Raw genomic sequence first — 17,228 nt, 5'->3', positions numbered from 1 at the left:
TTTTTTATAGCACACAGGTACCTGTTATAAGACTGACACCATTCATTTAGCCATTGTCATTGCAGTTTTTTATTTTATATTTAGGTTGAGTGGAATCCTTTTAAATTTTGGAAATATGTGGTTTGTGAACTCTTTTTCCCCCCATAAGCTGTGAAAGTGAATTTTCAAATGTCTTGCTGATATGACTGAGTAAAACTGGAATAATTCACCTTCATTAGTAATCAAATAATAAACTGGCTTATTCTGCTTTTACATGGTTTTAAACATAAATAACCTGTTTATTTGTCTTCAGAGCTCAATTTGAAATGTAGTTATTATTTGCTAGCTAAACAGAATACTGATATGTTATATTTTGATTATTCTGACTCTTTTCAAAATAGGGAAAATGAATTTTAGTGGTATACAGTGTGTTTAGGTTCTATTAGAAAAGAGTATTTTATTTTCTATTTAGCTTTTCTCTTCTCAAATGCTTCAGGTCTATGAAGCAATCGATACCAGAGATGGAGAATCCTGTGCAGAGCTGGTGTCTTTCAAGCATCCTCATGTTGCCAACCCACGGCTTCAAGTAAGTTAAAGAACTAAGCACAGAGAGAGGACTACAGGGTAACTGGCTTCCTAAGACAAGTTTAGAGTTTGAGCTTATCTATTGGCTGCATATAGGCTGTACCTCAGACCATGTAAACAAGTTTCTGGAGTAGAAACAGGCTTTTTTTTTTTTTTTCTTCTTTTTAACTTTAGAGTTTCCTAGGTTGTTCTAATGTGCAGAACACATTGAACGTTATTGCTCTAAATAGAAACTAGTGCCAGAGACTTGATGAGATTCAAATTCAACTTGCTAGGTAGATAGCTGGTGCCGTGTGCCTCCTATTTTATACCAGGGGCACTCACTGTTTGCCTCTTTGTAGTCTAAGGCTGATTTCTTCAATATAAAATTCCCCATTAACCTTCCATCTGAAGGCTCCATTCATTGGTGACCATTGTCCAAATCAATTATTTCATTAGGGACTGTAGAATGGTGATTTTTCTGATGTCATTTTTTCCTCCCATAATTACATGTATATTGTATCAGTATAAGAGCAGACTCATTGATTCCTTTTTGAAAAATTCCATGCGCTTTATAATCCATTTTAATGCTTATATTATCTTAAATTTGGCCATTGAGAGTAAATAAAGAGTTAGAAGTAAATGTCAGCTAGTCTAGAACAGTACAGAGAAATGGTGGTTCTATCACCAGGAAGCTGAGAAGGAGTGATTTCTAATATAACATCTTCTCTAACTCATTAGACCTTATTTATGTAAGTATTATACACCTTGTTTATTATGCCTTATTTATTAAGCACATAGTAGCTGCTTACTAAATATTTCTTGGCTAACTGGGAAGAAATATTAAGATATGTATGAAACATTAAAATATGTATGAAAATACCTAGACTATTTCCTAGCCTGTGGTAGACAAAGCATTGAATTAATCTAGTGCTTTGTACATAGCTGACGCTTAGTAAATATTTGTTGAAATAGGGAACCTTTTATTTAGAAGTGCTAAAGTATAAAGTTTTACTGTGAACTGTAAAATGTAAATTTTTTGGAAACAGGTTTGTCTAAATCTGTGCATGTTGTATTCTTTCTATGCTTGTTAACTTTATTTTTGCCATTTTTCTTCTTATTTAATTGAGTTGGCCTCTCCGGAAGAGAAGTGTCAACAAGTTTTGGAACCCCCTTATGACGAAATGTTTGCAGCTCATTTAAGGTAAAGAAGTAAAACAAGCAGATCTTGGAATTGCTGAATTGACTAGGGAGTTTATTTAACATCATCTAATGCTTGAAACAATGAATAGTTACTTTGAAAAAGTAGAAAAGTGTGTTTGCAGTTTTACTTCGGTAAAGCCTGTGAAAATTTTATGAAGTTTAAAAAATTTTTTAATAAACTTTTTTTTCATTTCAATGATTATGTGTCTTTTAAAAAGTTAAAATTATATTGTGATCATGTATCTTTATGTGTCTGTTGTGTGATACTATTAAAAAAATCATTTGTTGCTCTGGCCAATTTGGCTTAGCGGTTAGAGTGTTGGCCCACGGACCAAAGAGTCATGGGTTCGATTCTGGTCAAGGGCACATACCTCAGTTCTGGTTCAGTCCCTGGCCCTGGTCAGGGTTGTGTGGGAGGCAGCCAGTCAGTGTGTCTCTTTCACATCGATGTTTCTCTCTCCCCGCCCCTTTCCTCCTTCCCACTCTATCTGAAGATGAATGGGAAAATGTCCTTGGGTGAGGATTTAAAAAAAAAAATTATTTGTTACTCATTATATTGACTGTATAAGGATCTTTTATTTAATAGGATATAGAGCCCACCCTCTTTGCCTTGTTGAGAAAGAAGCTGCAGCTGAACAAAGCAAATGAATACTGCTTTTTATTTACATTTTGCTTCATCTATGTTTATCTTTAAACCATCAATTTAAGCAAAGCTTTATGTCCTTAAAGCATGTGGTGTTTGCCTTCCTGCCTGCAATGCTTCCAGTGTTTCAGCGCAGGCTGGGGGGGGGGGGGGACAGCAAGGTGGGGTAGCCCTATGAGATCTTTGGAAAAGTTGGGGTGCCACTGTGTTCTTTGTAGTGTAAGGTACCCTGCAGTTTCCTAGCTCTGTGCAATGTGCCATGAGATTGTTTTGTTAATGAACTAATACTGTCTCTACCCAGCTGGACATTTAATTAGAGGCTCATCACTTACTGAAGTGCTATACTGTATTGTCAGTGCATGTTACTAATAAAATCTGCTGGCAACTAGGTTTTTTTTCTGGGACTTGAAAGAATAGTCTCAAAACTTAATGTGGCCCTGGCCGGTTTGGCTCAGCGGTTGGAGCGTCGGCCTGCGGACCAGAGAGTCCCGGGTTCGGTGTCTGCTAGGGACACGTACCAAAAACACCCCAAAAACTTAATGTGGAATTCCTTAATATACCAAACCATTTTACTTCAAATTGTTATTTTTGTGTTTCTTCAACTTATGTAGCCTGCCAAGCAGGAGGTTCAGCTTTCACCCTAGGATCAGTTGAGAACGAGGGTGTTTATGATGGAAGGTGTGTGGTCTACCTAGTGCACTTCTAGGTATTCATCCTATAAATGTGCTTTCTGCTGCCTCAGTCTCCAATGTTTCTTTTTCAGGTGCACTTACGCAGTGGGGAACCATGACTTCATAGAGGCATACAAATGCCAGACTGTCATCGTACAATATCTTTTGTTATTTGTTAACTGTACAATTTATACCAGATACAGTAGATTATTTAGGGTTTAAGATTTTCAGACTTTGGGATAATTTTGTTTATCCCTATAATTAGGAAGGAATTAAAACCTTGAAAGTGAACTAGTTTACCTATTTTACTTGGGTACTTAAATTTAGCATAGATCTTAAACCTGTCATCTAGTTAATTTTATATAGTAAGGGTATGGTTATAATTAAGGGTTTTATTTGATTTCAGTGTGAAGAATAATATTTTGTTGCCACCGAGGCATTAAGTATAGTTACAGGGACTGGTTCTGTTTCCTTTATGGAATACTGTATCAGAATGCCAAAATTCAGGCATAGATGGACAAGAGTGGACTCCATACACATTGTCATTTAATTGTGGTCAATAAAGACCTGAATCAAACCAATTTCTGATTCAAATCATTTAAGTGATAGCTTATAGTTAATCCCCTAGCAGGGATGGGGGACCTTTTTTCTGCTAAGGGCCATTTGGATATTTATAACATTCAGGGGCCATACAAAAGTATCAACTTAAAAATTAGCCTGCTATATTTGGTCAGGCTAATTTGGTGAGGCATGTGAAGTTAGCTGGTATTGATTGGGCTTGACGTTCCTCCACCCTGCACCTAATCAGTGAGTGTCCTAGTATTTATATGTATCTCTAGACTCAGTTTGCTTATTTTTTTAATCATCTTGTTTAAATATATACAGAAGAGAGTTGGTTGCTAAATAATAGGTCTTGTTTGAATTCAGAAATTCTATAATCAATGAACTAAACATTATGGATTCCACAGCCCATTACATATAACTTGTGATCATCTAGGCTCGTAGAAACCAAATAAAGGGTTTGCGATTGCTGATTTGAAAACATCTTGTACCCTGGCCAGTGTGGCTCACTTGGTTGAGCGTCATCCTATGCACCAAGAGGCCACCAGTTCTATTCCCAGTCAGGGCATGTGCTGGGGTTGGTTTCAGGCTCAATTCCCAGCAAGGGGTGTGCAGGAGACAGTCGATCCATGTTTCTCTCTCTCATCAATGTGTTTCTTTCTCCCTCTAAAATCAATAATAATTTGTAAAGTTTTGTAACGAGTCTTTGGAGAAAGTATATATGAAATAAATATATTTAGTATAATTGTACCTTATGATACTTAGATATTTTTAAGTGAGTTTATATACTTTTTTATTCTGTGAGTAAACTTAAATGGTGAGCTATCCCCCTTAAAGTTTAGAGTTCTTATTCTTTATTCTTATTATTTGTATCATGATTTGAATTTTATATGTTATACCTTAATATAGTACATCATTCCTGCGGACATTTCAGGCCCACAAAGAAGAAAACTGGTAAGTATGAACAAAAGCAACTAGAAATTAACCGTTGTTTTTTTTTTTCTTTTTTTTTAGCAGAAGCTTTAAAAAAATGAATCTAGTTAAATATGTACTATGTTTTCTATGTAGACATTTAATATGTGTTCATGTAATAATATCAACATGGATAATGGAATTTTAATAGTCAGTGTAAACTTAAATGCAGATCAGCCAGATTGTTTACAATGTGTTTATATAAACATGAAATATTTTTATTTCAGCCCTTTCATGTCCCCAAATATTTATTACACACAATTTTTTTTCCCCTTCAGTTGTCACTTTTGAACTTAACTTTTGGTTTTAAACTTGGACAAAAGAGGTAGATCACTATAGTTCATTTAGGGTGATATACATAATAATTGGGTTATTTTAAATTGCCAAACAAATTCTTAATTTTATGATTTATTAACAAGCTGTAGATAAACACTGAAATTTTGTTTATGTTGGAAAAAATGGAGGAAAAATAAAAGAAAACATCCCCTTCTTTTTTTTTTTTTTTTTTTTTTTATCCTCACCCGAGGATATTTTTCCATCTTTTGTACAGATAGAGTGGGAGGGAGAGAGAGGAAGGGAGAGAGAGAGAGAAACATCGATGTGAAGGGACACATCGAGTGGCTGCCACCCACACGACCAACCAGGGCCGGGGACAAACTGCAACCAAAGTACGTGCCCATAGCGGGAACCGAACCCGGGTCTCTCCAGACCGCAGGCCGACGCTCTAACCGCTGAGCCAAACTGGCCAGGACAAAATATCCCCTTCTTAAGTGAAGGCTTATTTTACCCATGAAAGGAAGACCAATACTGCTAGCTAGATTTTTTTAAGTTGTTTTATGACATTTGTCTATTACAAACTCTGGTTGCTGTTAGGAAATCTCACTAAACCACATCTTGTTTTAATGAAGCTGTTTGGATAATTGTGGGGAGTTGAGGTGAAGGAGGAAGTCCTGGGAACAGTGTGAGATGGTGCCTCAGGCTGAGGAACTTTAGATAGACCAGGATCTAGGCCTCTGAGGAGGGTCAGGGTGTTAGGTGTGGAGAACTTCAGTGTATGGCCTCGGTTGATCAGGAAGCCCAAGGGCTGCAGACTGCCCTGATGGAAGGTGAGGAAAGTAACAGCAGCCATTGGATTCTTGGAACAGTGCTGACTTCCAGTCTGGATAATAGCCCTGCGTTGTGTTGGTGTCATTCCCACCTCTGGTAACAGACTCTCTGACCTCACAGCCTCTTCAAACATACCTGCTTTTCTTGCCCCTGTAGGGCTCTGCCCGTCATGTATGCAGTAGCACTTGACCTTCGAGTATTTGCCAATAATGTAAGTTCAATTTTTATTGTTTTACAATCCATACTTGGTATCTGTCTGCTGCTATTTTCATGTCATTCTTTATAGAAGTTTTGAGACATGAGTGGGGGTTGGGATATAGCTGGTGTAGAGAGCAAAAGAACAGGGGTTGTCTTAACTATTCTTTTTGGGTTTATGTGAACAGATTTAAATAAACATTGGTTTTCATAGTATAGATATAGAGGTGGTTGTTTCTGTATATGGTTAGTCATTTATGGCATGCAATATTTTTTTTAAAGGGGATGGAGCAATAATAGAGGGGCAATTCTGCATTCTCTTTTACTGTTAAGATGTGGCCTGTCCTCTGTCTTAAAGAATTCCAACTTAATGATATTTCAACTGTTGGATTGAGGCAATTGTTAAGGGTTTCTCTGGTATGAGGGGGTAAAGATCCTGGGTTTTATAGACTTGATTTCCCATTGGGGATCAGCATAAGCCATTTTGGAGCAGCATTTCTCAACTTTTTGGTCCTAAGACTCCTTTACAGTTTTAAAAATTATTTATGATTTCCGACTGGACAAGATGGAGTAGGCACATTGTTCCCATTTCTCTAAAACCCGGGAACACCAGCAGGCAGAGAGGAAGAAGCAAGGCAGCCTACTAAGACAGACCTCTGTGACAGTTTCTGCTGCACTCCACACAAAATCTGTAGGTCTCCACCTGTTCTTAGTAAAGCCCATGGGGAGCCAGATTCCCATCCCACCCAGTGCCAAAGAGGTGGAGCCTGTTTACCCACTAGCATAATGTCAGCAGAGGCCTGAAACAAGGCAAATAAGGTCCATAGTCTCCTAAGGTAATACTATCCCAAATGTCCAGGATATAATTGAAAATCACCTACCATACCAAGAATCAGGAAAATCTTAGCCTTTTGAGATACTGAATGAGTAGTGACAATCAACAAACAACCAACACTGAGATGACACAATGTTAGAACTCCCTGGTAAGGATTTTACACCAGCCATCATAATAAAAGCTAAAGGAGCAATTATGAACATGCTTGAAGCAAATGAAAATGTAGACAGTCTCGCTCTGGCTGATTTTGCTCAGTGGTTAGAGCATCGGCTCGCAGACCAGAGAGTCCCAGGTTCAGTACCCGCTAAGGTCACGTACCTTGGTTGCATTTGTCCCCAGCCCCAGTTGGGGCTGTGTGGGTGGTGACCACTCAATGTGTCTCTCTCACATCGATGTTTCTCTCTCTTCCTCCCTCTCTCCCTCCTGCTCTATCTGAAGATAAATGCAAGGGTGTCCTCGGGTGAGGATAAAAATAAAGAAGAACCAAATGGAAATACTAGAACTGAAATTATAGTCACTTAAATATGTGTTGTATCTGTTTATATTTACCATATTAGAAATTTTAACTGGGAACATTTTTAATATTTAAAATAATAAAAACGTTTACATGGTAACATAATTGACTTTTAAATAAAAAAAAAAAAGCTAGCCCTGGCCAGTTTGGCTCAGCGGTTAGAGCGTCGGCCTGCGGTCCTGAGAGACCCGGGTTCGGTTCCCGCTAAGGGCATGTACCTCGGTTGCAGTTTGTCCCCGGCCCTGGTCGGTCGTGCGGGTGGCAGCCACTCGATTTGTCCCTTCACATCGATGTTTCTCTCTCTCTCGTCCTCTCTCTCCCTCCCACTCTACCTGAACAAAAATGGAAAAATGTCCTCGGGTGAGGATAAAAAAAAAAAAAGCTATATTTTCAGAATGAACAAAAAATGTTAAGAAGAATGGCATTTTTTTTACAGTTTAAACTCTTTAATGTCTTGCTTAACAGAAGCCACTCATATTCTCATTTCCACTTTTTCATTCACCCTGTTATAATGTGTTATTTTGGTTGAATACCTGAAGACAGTTGGCCTCACACAAATGTAAATGGAATAGGGAGGAGTATTTTAGTAACCTTTTCTTTTAGCTATACCAAAACTCCCAAAGCTAGTTTTTACAGGTTAGTTGCCTCTTGAAGCTTAGCAGTGGACTTTTTCCACTGTTACACGAGAATCCACTGGTGAGTCATGCACTTCGAATGGATCTTTTACCCTTCCATGATTTTGTAACATAAATTGAACATTTGGAAATTTTTAGTTCACCGGGTTATACAGATGTTCCCAATGTTGATATATTTTATTATATAAAAAGAAACAAAATCAGAAAAACTACATTTGTTAATATCTACAGTGACCTCATCAGAAAAGTCTGGAAATAATGGAAAACTGCCAAGATCACAGTGGTCCATACAAGTTTTCCAAAATTCTTATTTTTTTCTTGAAAGCACAAATATTGTCATTGGCAACAAATACAGTCGTTTATTTGCCTGGAAGTGACAGGCTTCTTTCATTCACTTTCAGTCACACCTGAATTGCCTTGCTTGTCTATCAGTTGTTCCATGGTACAGCTGGCAAGTCCAACAGTACCCAAGTGCTTTTCCTTAAAACCTCCATCATACTTGGGTGTGTGACAGATGTGCTTTGTATATATTTCCCATTTCACCACAAAGAATATTAAAAATGTATGTATTTAAAGACCAAAACTTAATAAGGTTAATATTCACTGCATCATTAAGGACATTTTATTTTTATTTTTTTTATCCTCACCTGAGGACATTCTTGTATTTATCTTCAGATAGAGCAGGTGGGGGAGAGGGAGGAACAGAGAGAGAGAAACATTGATATGTCTCACATCGAGTGGTTGCCACCCACACGACCCCAACCAGGGCTGGGGACAAACTGCAACCGAGGTACTTGCCCTTAGTGGAAACTGAACCTGGGACTCTCTGGTCCACGAGCTGATGCTCTAACTGCTGAACCAAACCGGCCAGGGCCATTAAGGACATTTTAAAATGAAATTAGCGTTACTGGTTTATTGACTGGTGGATAGATGTCTGATGTTAAAACAATCACTACTAGATCAGTTTGGTGCTCCTGGGAAGGCTCCAGTGGTTTCACCTATTATTGTTTCTACACCATTGGTGCAAACGGTACAAATGTCAGTACAATAAAAAGAAATGATGACTTAGTGTTATCGTGAAAATAATTTGACCATGTGAATAATCTGCAAGCATCTTGAAGGGTCCCAGGAATTCATACTTTGAGAACCTGTGATAGGGAGAATATGAGTGGGAGAAAGCTGATTCTTCTTTAATGGAAACTATCCTAAAAGCAAGGAAAGAGTCCAACTTGGTAACGACTTTGATATCTATTGAAAGTGTGTGTTTCAAGGGATTTGACTAGCTGTACATAGGAAATGGGAAGGTCAGTGACTTGGGAACTAAAGGCTTCTTAGTGCAGGGCCACAGGCAGTACGGGCTTAAAAAGTTGGTGGTTCGGCCTGAATTGGTCGAAGAGAGACTTGATTTGTGGAAGAGTTGGATTAAGCTATAATTTCTCAATTTTTAAAAATATCATAATGTAGAGTAGATGATTTCGCCGGAACCTTTTGGGACTTTGACTTTTAGTTGTAGCCATTTTTTTTGCTTCTACCTGCACTGTGATTTTCTTTTTTAATTAAGGAATCTAGCAGATATAAAAAGTAAGTATTTTTATATTCTAGGCAGATCAGCAGTTGGTTAAGAAAGGAAAAAGCAAAGTTGGTGACATGTTGGAAAAAGCAGCTGAATTGTTGATGAGCTGTTTCCGAGTCTGTGCCAGTGACACGTGAGTGAGGTTTTGGAGACCAATGTTATCAGTCTCCTATCATAGCACATTGCCCCTTCCTTCCCTGCCCTTGTCTGTTGTTGACATTTATTTTACTTCTACATATGTGTAACCCCACAATCTTTTTGCTTTAAACAATCAATTGTGTTTTTTTTTCTTTTTTTAAATTTTTATTTATTGATTTTTTCGAGAGAAAAAGAAACATAAATTTGTTGTTCCACTTATTTATGCATTCATGCATTCATTGTTTTTTTTTTTTTGGTTACATATGTTTCTCCTTTTTTTTTTTACCCCACTGGCACCCTCCTCCCCATCCCCCCCCCACCCCATCCCTGGCTTTGTTGTCCATGTCCGTTGGTTTTGTGTACATGCATATAAGTTCTGTGGTTTATCTCTTCCCTTCTTCCAACACCCCCTCTTCCGAGGGTTGTCAGTCTGTACCCTACTTCCATGTTTCTGGGTCTACCCTATTCCTCAGACTGTTATGTTCATTATATTCCATAAATAAGTGAGATCATATGATACTTGTCTTTCTCTGCTTGGATTGTTTCACTTAGGATAATACTTCCCAGGTTCCTCCATGTCACCTCAAAGGATAAGAGATCTTTCTTTCTTACAGCTGCATAGTACTCCATTGTGTATATGTACCACAGCTTTTTTATCCATTCGTCTACTGATGGACATTTGGGCTGTTTCCAGATCTTAGCTGCTATGAACATGGGGGTACATATATTCTTTCTGATTGTTGTTTCAGGCTTCTTAGGGTATATTCCCAGAAGTGGGATCACTGGGTCAAATGGAAGTTCAATTTTTAATTTTTTGAGGTAACACCATATTGTTTTCCATAGTGGCTGCACCAGTCTGCACTCCCACCAGCAGTGTAGTAGAGTCCCCTTTTCTCCACACCCTCGCCAACACTTGTTTGATGATTTGTTGATGGTGGCCATTCTGACAGGTGTGAGGTGATACCTCATTGTTGTTTTAATTTGCATCTCTCTGATGATTAGTGATGTTGAGCATTTCTTCATATGTCTCTTGGCCATTTGTATGTCCTATTTGGAGAGGTGTCTATTTAGGTTCTCTGCCCATTTTTTAATTGGGTTATTTGTCTTTTTTTTGTTGAGTTATATGAGTACTCTATATATTTTGAAAATTAACCCCTTATCTGATGTATCATTGGTGATGATGTTCTCCCATACAGTGGGTTGCCTTTCCATTTTGATGGTTGTTTCTTTTGATTTGCAGAAGCTTTTGAGTTTGATGTAGTCCCATGTGTTCATTTTTTCCTTTGTTTCTGTTGCCTTACGTGATGTATCAGTGAAAATCTGCTGCATATGATTTCCGAAATTTTGTTGCCTCCATTTTCTTCTAGAATTTTTATGGATTCATGGGTCACATTTAAGTCTTTTATCCATTTTGAGTTTATTTTTGTGTATGGTGTAAGTTGATGGTCTAGTTTCATCTTTTTGCATGTAGCTGTCCGATTTTCCCAACACCATTTATTAAAGAGGCTGTCTTTACTCCATTGTATGCTCTTGCCTCCTTTGTCAAATATTAATTTTTTTTTTTTTTTTTTATCCTCACCCGAGGACATTTTTTCATTTTTTGTTCAGGTAGAGTGGGAGAGAGAGAGAGGAACAGAGAGAGAGAGAAACATCGATGTGAAAGGGACACATCGAGTGGCTGCCACCCGCACGACCGACCAGGGCCGGGGACAAACTGCAACCGAGGTACGTGCCCTTAGCGGGAACCGAACCCGGGTCTCTCAGGACCGCAGGCCGACGCTCTAACCGCTGAGCCAAACCGGCCAGGGCTGTCAAATATTAATTTAGCATAGTGTCTTAGGTCCATTTCTAGGTTCTCTATTCTGTTCCGCTGGTCTATATACCTGTTCTTGTGCCAGTACCAGGCTGTTTTGATTACAGTAGCTTTGTAGTATAACCTGATATCTGTTATTATGATCCCACCTACTTTGTCCTTCTTTTTCAAGATTGGTGTGGCTATTCGGGGTCTTTTTTGGTTCCAAAAGAACTTTTGAAGTATTTGTTCTAGTTCTGTGAAATATGGTATTTTGATGGGGATTGCATTGAATCTATAGATTGCTTTGGGTAATATGGACATTTTAATGATGTTAATTCTTCCAATCCATGAACAAGGTATGTGCTTCCATTTTTTTTATATCTTCCTCTATTTCTTTTTTCAATGTCATGTAGTTTTCTGCAAATAGGTCCTTTACTTCTTTGGTTAAATTTATTCCTAGGTATCTTAATTTTTTTGCCACAATAGTAAATTGGATTGTTTTTTCAGTTTCTCTTTCTGTGAGTTCATCATTGGTGTATAAGAATGCTGTCGATTTCTTGACATTCATTTTGTATCCTGCTACTTTGCCAATTTCATTTATTACGTCTGGTAGATTTTTCATGGGGTATTTAGGGTTTTCTATGTATAATATCATGTCATCTGTAAATAATGACAGTTTCACTTTCTCCTTTCCAATTTGGATCCCTTTTATTTTTTCTTCATGTCTGATTGCTGTGGCTAAGACTTCCAGTACTATGTTAAATAAGAGTGGCAAAAGTGGGCATCCCTGTCTTTTTCCTGTTCTTAAGGGAAATATTTTTAGTTTCTGCCTATTGAGCATTATATTGACTGTAAGTCTTTCATATGTGGCCTTTATTATGTCGAGATATAATCCCTCTATTCCCACATTGCTGAGCGTTATCAGAAATGGATGCTGGGCCCTGGCCGGTTTGGCTCAGCGGTTAGAGCGTTGGCCTGCAGTCCGGAGAGACCCGGGTTCGGTTCCCGCTAAGGGCGCGTACCTTGGTTGCGCAGTTTGTCCCCGGCCCTGGTTGGGTCGTGTGGGTGGCAACCACTCGATGTGTCGCTTTCACGTCGATGTTTCTCTCTCTCTCTCTCCCTCTCTATCTGAACGAAATATCGAAAAATGTCCTCGGGTGAGGAAAAAAAAAAAAAAGAAATAGATGCTGGATTTTGTCAAATGCTTTTTCAGCATCTATTGATATAATCATGTGGTTTTTATTCTTCATTTTGTTTATGTGGTGTATCACATTTATTGATTTTCGAATATTGTACCATCCTTGCATTCCTGGGATTAATCCCACTTGGTCATGGTGAATAATTTTTTTGATGTATTGCTGGATCCAATTTGCTAGTATTTTGTTCAGGATTTTGGCGTCAATGTTCATTAGGGATATTGGCCTGTTGTTTTCTTTCTTTGTAGTGTCTTTTTCTGGTTTTGGAATTAGAATTATGCTGGCCCCAAAAAATGAGTCTGGAAGTCTTCCTTCTTCTTGAATTTTTAGAAATAGTTTGAGGAGAATGGGTATTAGTTCTTTTTTAGTGTTCAGTAAAACTCCCCCATGAAGCCATCCGGGCCTGGGCTTTTGTTTGCTGGAGAGTCTTGATTACCTCTTCAATTTCCTTAGTTATTATTGGTGTGTTGAAGTTTTCTATCTCTTTCCGGTCCAGTTTTGGGAGACTGTGTGTTTCTAGAAATTTGTCCGTTTTGCTTAGATTGTCACATTTGTTGCCATATAATTGTTCATAGTAGTTGTTAATGATCTTTTGTATTTCTGTGGTGTCAGTTGTTACTTCTCTTCTTTCATTTCTGATTTTGTGTATTTGGGTTCTCTCTCTTTGTTTCTTGGTAAGTCTAGATAAGGGTCCATCAATCTTGTTTATCTTTTTGAAAAACCAGCTCTTTGTTTCATTGATCCTTTGAATTGTTTTTTGGTCTCTATGTCATTTATTTCTGCTCTGATCTTTACTATTTCCTTTCTTCTACTTGCTCTGGGGTTTTCTTTTTGTTTGCTTTCTAATTTAAATTATGAGGTTAGACAATCAATTAGAAATTTTTCTTGTTTCTTGAGGTAGGCCTGTAGTGCTATGAACTTCCCTCTCAGAACTGCTTTTGCTGCATCCAATAGATTTGGTGTTGTTGTGTGTTCATTTTCATTGGTTTCCCGGAAGTTTTTGATTTCTTCCTTGATCTCCATGGTAACCTATTCATTGTTCAATAACATGCTATTTAGCCTCCATGTGTTCAAATGTCTTTGCATGTTTTTGTTGCAATTGATTTCTACTTTCGTGCCATTGTGATCTGAGAAGATGCTTGATGTGATTTCAATCTTCTCGAACTTGTAGAGATTTAGTTTGTGTCCTATCATGTGGTCTATCTTTGAGAATGTCCCATGTGCACTTGAGAAGAATGTGAATTCTGTAGTTTTGGGGTATAATTCTCTGTAGATATCTATTAAATCCATTTGGTCTAGTGCTTCATTTAGCGTCTCTATTTCCTTGCTAATTTTTTGTCTAGAGGATCTATCCAGTGGTGTCAGCAGGGTGTTGAAGTCCCCTGCCCTGATTGTATTGCTGTTGATTTCTCCTTGGAAGTCCTCCAAAAGATTTTTAATATATTTTTGGTGCTCCTATATTGGGTGCATATATGTTTATCAAGGTTATGTCTTCCTGTTGGATAGAGCTTTTCAATATTATGTAGTGGCCTTCTTTGTCTCTAGTTATGGCCTTCATTTTGAAATCTATTTGATCAGATATGAGTATTGCTACCCCAGCTTTTTTTTTCCTTTCTGTTTTCTTGGAAGATTTTTTTCCATCCCTTCACTTTCAACCTATGTGAGTCTTTTGTTGTGAGGAGGGTTTCTTGTAAACAACATATTGATGAGTCATGCTTTCTTATCCAATCAGCTACTCTGTGTCTTTTTATCAGAGCATTCAGTCCATTTACATTTAAGGTGATTATTGATATTTACTTATTTATTGCCATTTTTGTTTAATTTGGTTATATTTTTCTTCCTATTTCTTCTACTAATAACAGCAGTCCTTTTAACATTTTTTGCAGTGCTGGTTTGGCGCTAATATATTTCCTTAGCCTTTTTTTGTCTGGGAAGCTCTTTATTTGACCTTCTATTTTGAATGACAATCTTGCTGGGTAGAGTAGTCTTGGATTCAGATCCTTGTTTTTCATGTCCTTGATTACTTCATGCCAGTCCCTTCTGGCCTGTAGTGTTTCTTTTGAGAAGTCAGCTGATAGCCTTATGGAGTTTCCTTTGTAGGTAACCTGTTGCTTCTCTCTTGCTGCTTTTAGGATTCCTGCCTTGAATTTTTGGCACTTGGATTACTATGTGTCTTGGTGTGGGCCTGTTTGGGTTCTTCTTACTTGGGGCTCTCTGTGCTTCTTGAACTTGAATGCCTTCTTTCTTCACCAAATTAGGGAAGTTTTCTGTCACTATTTCTTCAAATATATTTTCTAATCCTTGCTCATTTTCTTCTTCTTCAGGGACTCCTATGATGTGAATATTTTTACATTTCCAATTGTCCCACAGTTCTCTTAAGCTGTCTTCCTGTTTTTTAATTGTTTTTTCCTTTTGGTGTTCTGATTGGTTGATTTTTTTTTTCTCCCCTGTCTTCTCATTCACTGATCTGGTCCTTAGCTTCCTCTACTCTGCTGTTTAGACCTTCCAATGTGTTCTTTATTTCTGATATGTCATTCTTGATTTCTTCTTGGAGGTTTTTAATTTCCAACTGGTTGCTTTTCAACATCTCTATGTCCTTATTCATGCTGTTGAGCTTCTTCAAGATCATGGCTCTGAATTCTAGCTCTGTTAACTTGCTGAACTGCTCCACATTTATGTCATCTTCGGTAGAGGTCTCTTGTTCTTTCACTTGGCTTTTGTTTCTGTGTTTCACCATTCTGGCTATCACAGTGGGCTTTGGAGCCTGCCAAATTTTCCCTGTGGGTGTTGGTGTTCTGCTGTTTGTGGCTCCCTGTCCTGGGTTTGGATTAGCGAGGGAGGACCCACATTAAACACCACTGTCAAGTCTTACTTTTCTGGTTAGAGTTGCTAGCCCAGGAATGGTACAGTTATCCTCTAGCTTTTTGCCTGGAGGCTATCAGTAGTGGTTACTTGAAGAGCCTTGGGTGCTCAGTTGAATGAAAAACTCCCTCAGGTTCTCAGTGTTAGGGGATTTCCTGAGGGTGGGGCAGATGCTGGTTGTTAATGAGCCTCAATTTGCATTTCAATGGCCCACCTGGGTGGGGTTCAAACCCCAGAGCCTTGGGAAGGAGCAATATGGCCACTGTCCTGCATGGCTGCAACTCAGCAAAAGCTCTGAGCGCCCTCCATATCCTGAGTGTCTCCACACAGTTCCCGTCCAGTTCGCCCTCCCTCTGCCAGAGCCAAGGTGAGTGGCTGTGGTTATTTTAGTGTCTGTCCCGGCTCTGTGCTGTGGAGCCGCTTGGGAGTTTAACCTGAGGGTGCTGCTCGCAGCTAAGGCTGCTGCTATCTGTGGGCTCCCAGCCCCCCTCTCGTGCCTCCACAGTGCTACCAGGATCGAGTCAGTGTCCCTGGTTATATGATCCTCTCAAGCTGCTTTTCTGTTGCTTTTTCCCATCGATTTGTCTTTATTTTAGTTGTAATTCGAGTTTGGTCCTGGGAAGACGATCTGTGTAGTTTCCATTCACTCTGCTGCCATTTTGGAATCTCCTCACAATCAATTGTTTTGTAAGGAAATAAGAAAAGAGGAAAATAATTTTTTATGCTTACTTCATAGTTACCATTTGAGTTCTTTAATTGTTTCTGTAGATCTGAGTTTCTATCTGGTACCATTTCTGTTTATTCTGAGAACTTGATTTAGCATTTTGCTTTTAATGTTGGTCTGCTGACGATGACTCCTCAAAGCTTCATTTTTCTGAAACTCTTTATTCTATCTTCATTTTTGAAGGATCTTTTTGCTAGGTAGAGCATTCTAGATTGGACTTTTTTCTTTTAGCAATTCAAAATGTCATTTCATCAGCTTTCCTATATTTCTCATGAAAAGTCAGTTGTCATTCTTATTGTTGTTTCTTGTTATGTAATGACTCCTTCTCTTCTGCCTGTTTTTGTTTTTGCTTTTGGCTTTCAAAAATTTGACCCTGATATACCCATGAGGTTTGTTTGTTTTGTTTTTTTTCAATCCTTACCCAAGGATATGTTTTTATTGATTTTTAGAAAGAGAGAGAATTGGTTGTCTCCCATACATGCCTTGTCCAGGGATCAAACCCCACAACCTAGGTATGTGCCTTGACCAGGAATCAAACCTGCAACCTTTTGGTGTATGAGACAATGCTCCAACCAACTGAGCCACCCAACCAGGGCTACCCATGTATTTTTGTACTTTTCTTGTTTACAGTTCGTTGGGCTTCTTGGATCTGTAAATTGATGTTTCTTACTAAATTTTTCTGAATTTAATTTTTTATACTCTTGAACTACTTTTCGGCCCATTCTTTCTCTTTCTGGGATTCCAATTACATGTACGTTATACTGCCTGATATTATTCCACAGGGCCCAAATGCTGTGTTTGTTTATTTTTCAATCCCCCACCCCTTCACTTTGGGTAATTTATATTGCCCTGGTCTCAAGTTTAATGTTTTTTTTTTAATTTAATTTAATTTAATTAATTAATTAATTTATTTATTTATTTATTTATTTATGTGCGTGCCCCTAGTGGGAACTGAACCCGAGACTCTCTGGTTCACAGGCCGACGCTCCAAATGCTGAGCCAAACAGGCCAGGGTTCAAGTTCACTCTTTATTTTCTTATTGTACATTTTCCATCTGATTC

At 38.3% G+C, this 17,228-nt stretch overlaps 1 protein-coding gene across 19 annotated transcripts in view; it reads left to right on the top strand.

The window, feature by feature from the left end:
* PCID2 (PCI domain containing 2) overlaps positions 1-17,228 on the top strand; it is a 56,577-nt gene that overhangs the window by 7,176 nt on the left and 32,173 nt on the right. For 10 of the 19 annotated variants that reach the window (XM_036249633.1, XM_036249639.1, XM_036249631.1 and 7 more), the window contains 6 exons: positions 476-565; positions 1,674-1,747; positions 3,153-3,218; positions 4,534-4,575; positions 5,821-5,911; positions 9,482-9,585. In XM_036249633.1, the coding sequence (XP_036105526.1) occupies positions 476-565; positions 1,674-1,747; positions 3,153-3,218; positions 4,534-4,575; positions 5,821-5,911; positions 9,482-9,585 (467 nt within the window). The other 9 variants (XM_036249632.1, XM_036249645.1, XM_036249634.1 and 6 more) reach the window with 7 other exon arrangements.

The sequence above is a fragment of the Molossus molossus genome, unplaced genomic scaffold (assembly GCF_014108415.1).
Source record: "Molossus molossus isolate mMolMol1 unplaced genomic scaffold, mMolMol1.p scaffold_m16_p_9, whole genome shotgun sequence".
NCBI classification, from domain to species: Eukaryota; Metazoa; Chordata; class Mammalia; order Chiroptera; family Molossidae; genus Molossus; species Molossus molossus.
The sequence above is the reverse complement of the archived record's forward strand: the minus strand, read 5'-3'. Positions and strand labels throughout refer to the sequence as shown.